The sequence below is a fragment of the Manacus candei genome, unplaced genomic scaffold (assembly GCF_025592945.1).
Source record: "Manacus candei isolate 608988 ecotype Guabito, Panama unplaced genomic scaffold, ASM2559294v1 h1tg000005l, whole genome shotgun sequence".
Taxonomy (NCBI): Eukaryota; Metazoa; Chordata; class Aves; order Passeriformes; family Pipridae; genus Manacus; species Manacus candei.
The window spans coordinates 16,215,066-16,216,839 of NW_026138053.1; the positions used below are offsets into that span (position 1 = coordinate 16,215,066).

At 45.8% G+C, this 1,774-nt stretch overlaps 1 protein-coding gene across 2 annotated transcripts in view; it reads left to right on the forward strand.

Annotated features, from left to right (window-relative positions):
- LOC127478074 (hornerin-like) overlaps positions 1-525 on the forward strand; it is a 77,650-nt gene extending 77,125 nt beyond the window's left edge. For both annotated transcript variants that reach the window (XM_051803248.1, XM_051803259.1), the window contains exon 75: positions 40-525. In XM_051803248.1, coding sequence (XP_051659208.1) covers positions 40-138 — 99 coding nt within the window. In that variant the 3' untranslated portion in view covers positions 139-525. The remainder of the gene's footprint in view (positions 1-39) is intronic.
- The last annotated feature ends 1,249 nt before the right edge of the window (positions 526-1,774 follow it).

Genomic DNA, 1,774 nt, shown 5'->3' on the forward strand with positions numbered 1-1,774 from the left:
TTTGAAATGGGTTTATCAGATGTCTCTCTTTTTTTATAGAGCTCTGCTGGGAAACACTCCACTCCCCAACTCCTGATGTTATTCAGTGTTTTGAGTGCCTTTGCTCTCTCTGCTGCCACATCAAAATGGTCTATATGAACCTCCGAAGAGCTGTTTGACAACCTAAACATGGATTATATTCCATATTATTAGATTAATTACTTAATGTAAGAAAAAAAATATCCTTAAGTCAAATTGTCAGATGCTACTTGGCTGTTATGTTGCATGTCTAGCTGATATGTCATGCCTTTCATTAGTTTACCTCTGGTTTTAGTCATTAGTAGATATCATTAGTTTTGTCAGTGTTTTAGGCATCATTTTAAGAGAGCATATTGTACCCCACCTGTATGATTTATTTGTATTTCTGACAGGGAATGCAATGAACACCTGCCTGAAATGACTGGTGTGACAAATGAACACTTAGAAAGTATTTGGTTATTAACCAAAGTGGACGAGGTCAAATAAATTGTTTTAGATGCGAGCTGAGCACTGTGCCTGGTTATTATCACATAAAATAAGGCCAGCATAAACATCTGATAAGCAGTTCTCCATGGGACAGAACAAAAGATGCTAAAATAGTATCAGAGTATTGGTTTTAGTCTATTGTAATCAGATGTGAGTTCAATAGGGAGAACTGCAAAGCAAAAAAAAATACTCCATGGGACTGAAATTTTGGGGAGTTAACTAAAGTTTATTCATTAAAAAAGCGTAACAGCTCAGAGCAAAGAAATGCTGAACTCTGTTCAAACCAATGGCAAATGTCTAGAGTTCTGTAGAGAGGCATAGGAGGCAAATATAACCCAGATTAGGTTGATAGCCTAAAGCTGCTGAAAACCAAGGCCTTTTCCCTTGGGAAGGAATGGAAAAATAATTAAATTCATAAAACTGACAAGATCTTGGCTCCTTTTTTCAAGTATTTAGTCTAACCTGTGATACCTGAAATATCTGACAGTTTAATTTCAAGAGTGATGCTGACATCTGCAAGCAGGTACAGTCAGTGTGGTCACTGAAAGATCATGGCCCATTTTTGAGTTCAGGAGCAGTTCCACACTTTGAAGCAAACTCTTTTGGAGCTGCCAGAGCCTTCTGTTTGGTGTTAACAAAGTGCATTCTCCTAAAACATACTTCTAATGAATGTCTTATAAAACACATACCTACTATTAAAATTACCTTTATTAGTAGTGTGCTTGTCTCCCATGGTTTACTATTGTAATTGGTGGGAAAGGTTTCTGTTCCAGTTCCGTGGGACCTGGATTTCACCCAGTTTTGATGTGCTACGCTGTCCTTTGCCAACCATTGGGAAATCAACTCCTAATTTAAGCATAAAGTTTTGCCTAAATATGATCTTCCAAATTTGGTGGCCAATTCGCTTCTTTGCCCAGCGTAGTGCCGTTCTCTATGGCAGGTCCGCACCTGCATCCGAGCCAGCCTTGCCCCTCTTACAAACCCGTGTCACAAGTGCCCCTTTATCCCGCCGGCGGGACCCGGCCCGCGGGGCGCTCGCTGGGAGGTGGCAGGGGCTCCAGCCCAGGGCTCACCCCCCGCCCCGCGGGGCCCAGCCATGCCCTGCCCGGGGCCCAGCCATGCCCTGCCCGGGGCCCGGCCCGGCCCCGCCGCTCCCGCCTGGCCCGGCCCGGGCGGGGCGCGCTGCCGCCGCGGCCCTGGGAACGGAGCGGGCGGGGCTCGGCTGCAGCCGGAGCCTTTGCGGGACGGGACCGCGGCGCCCGGAAGCCCC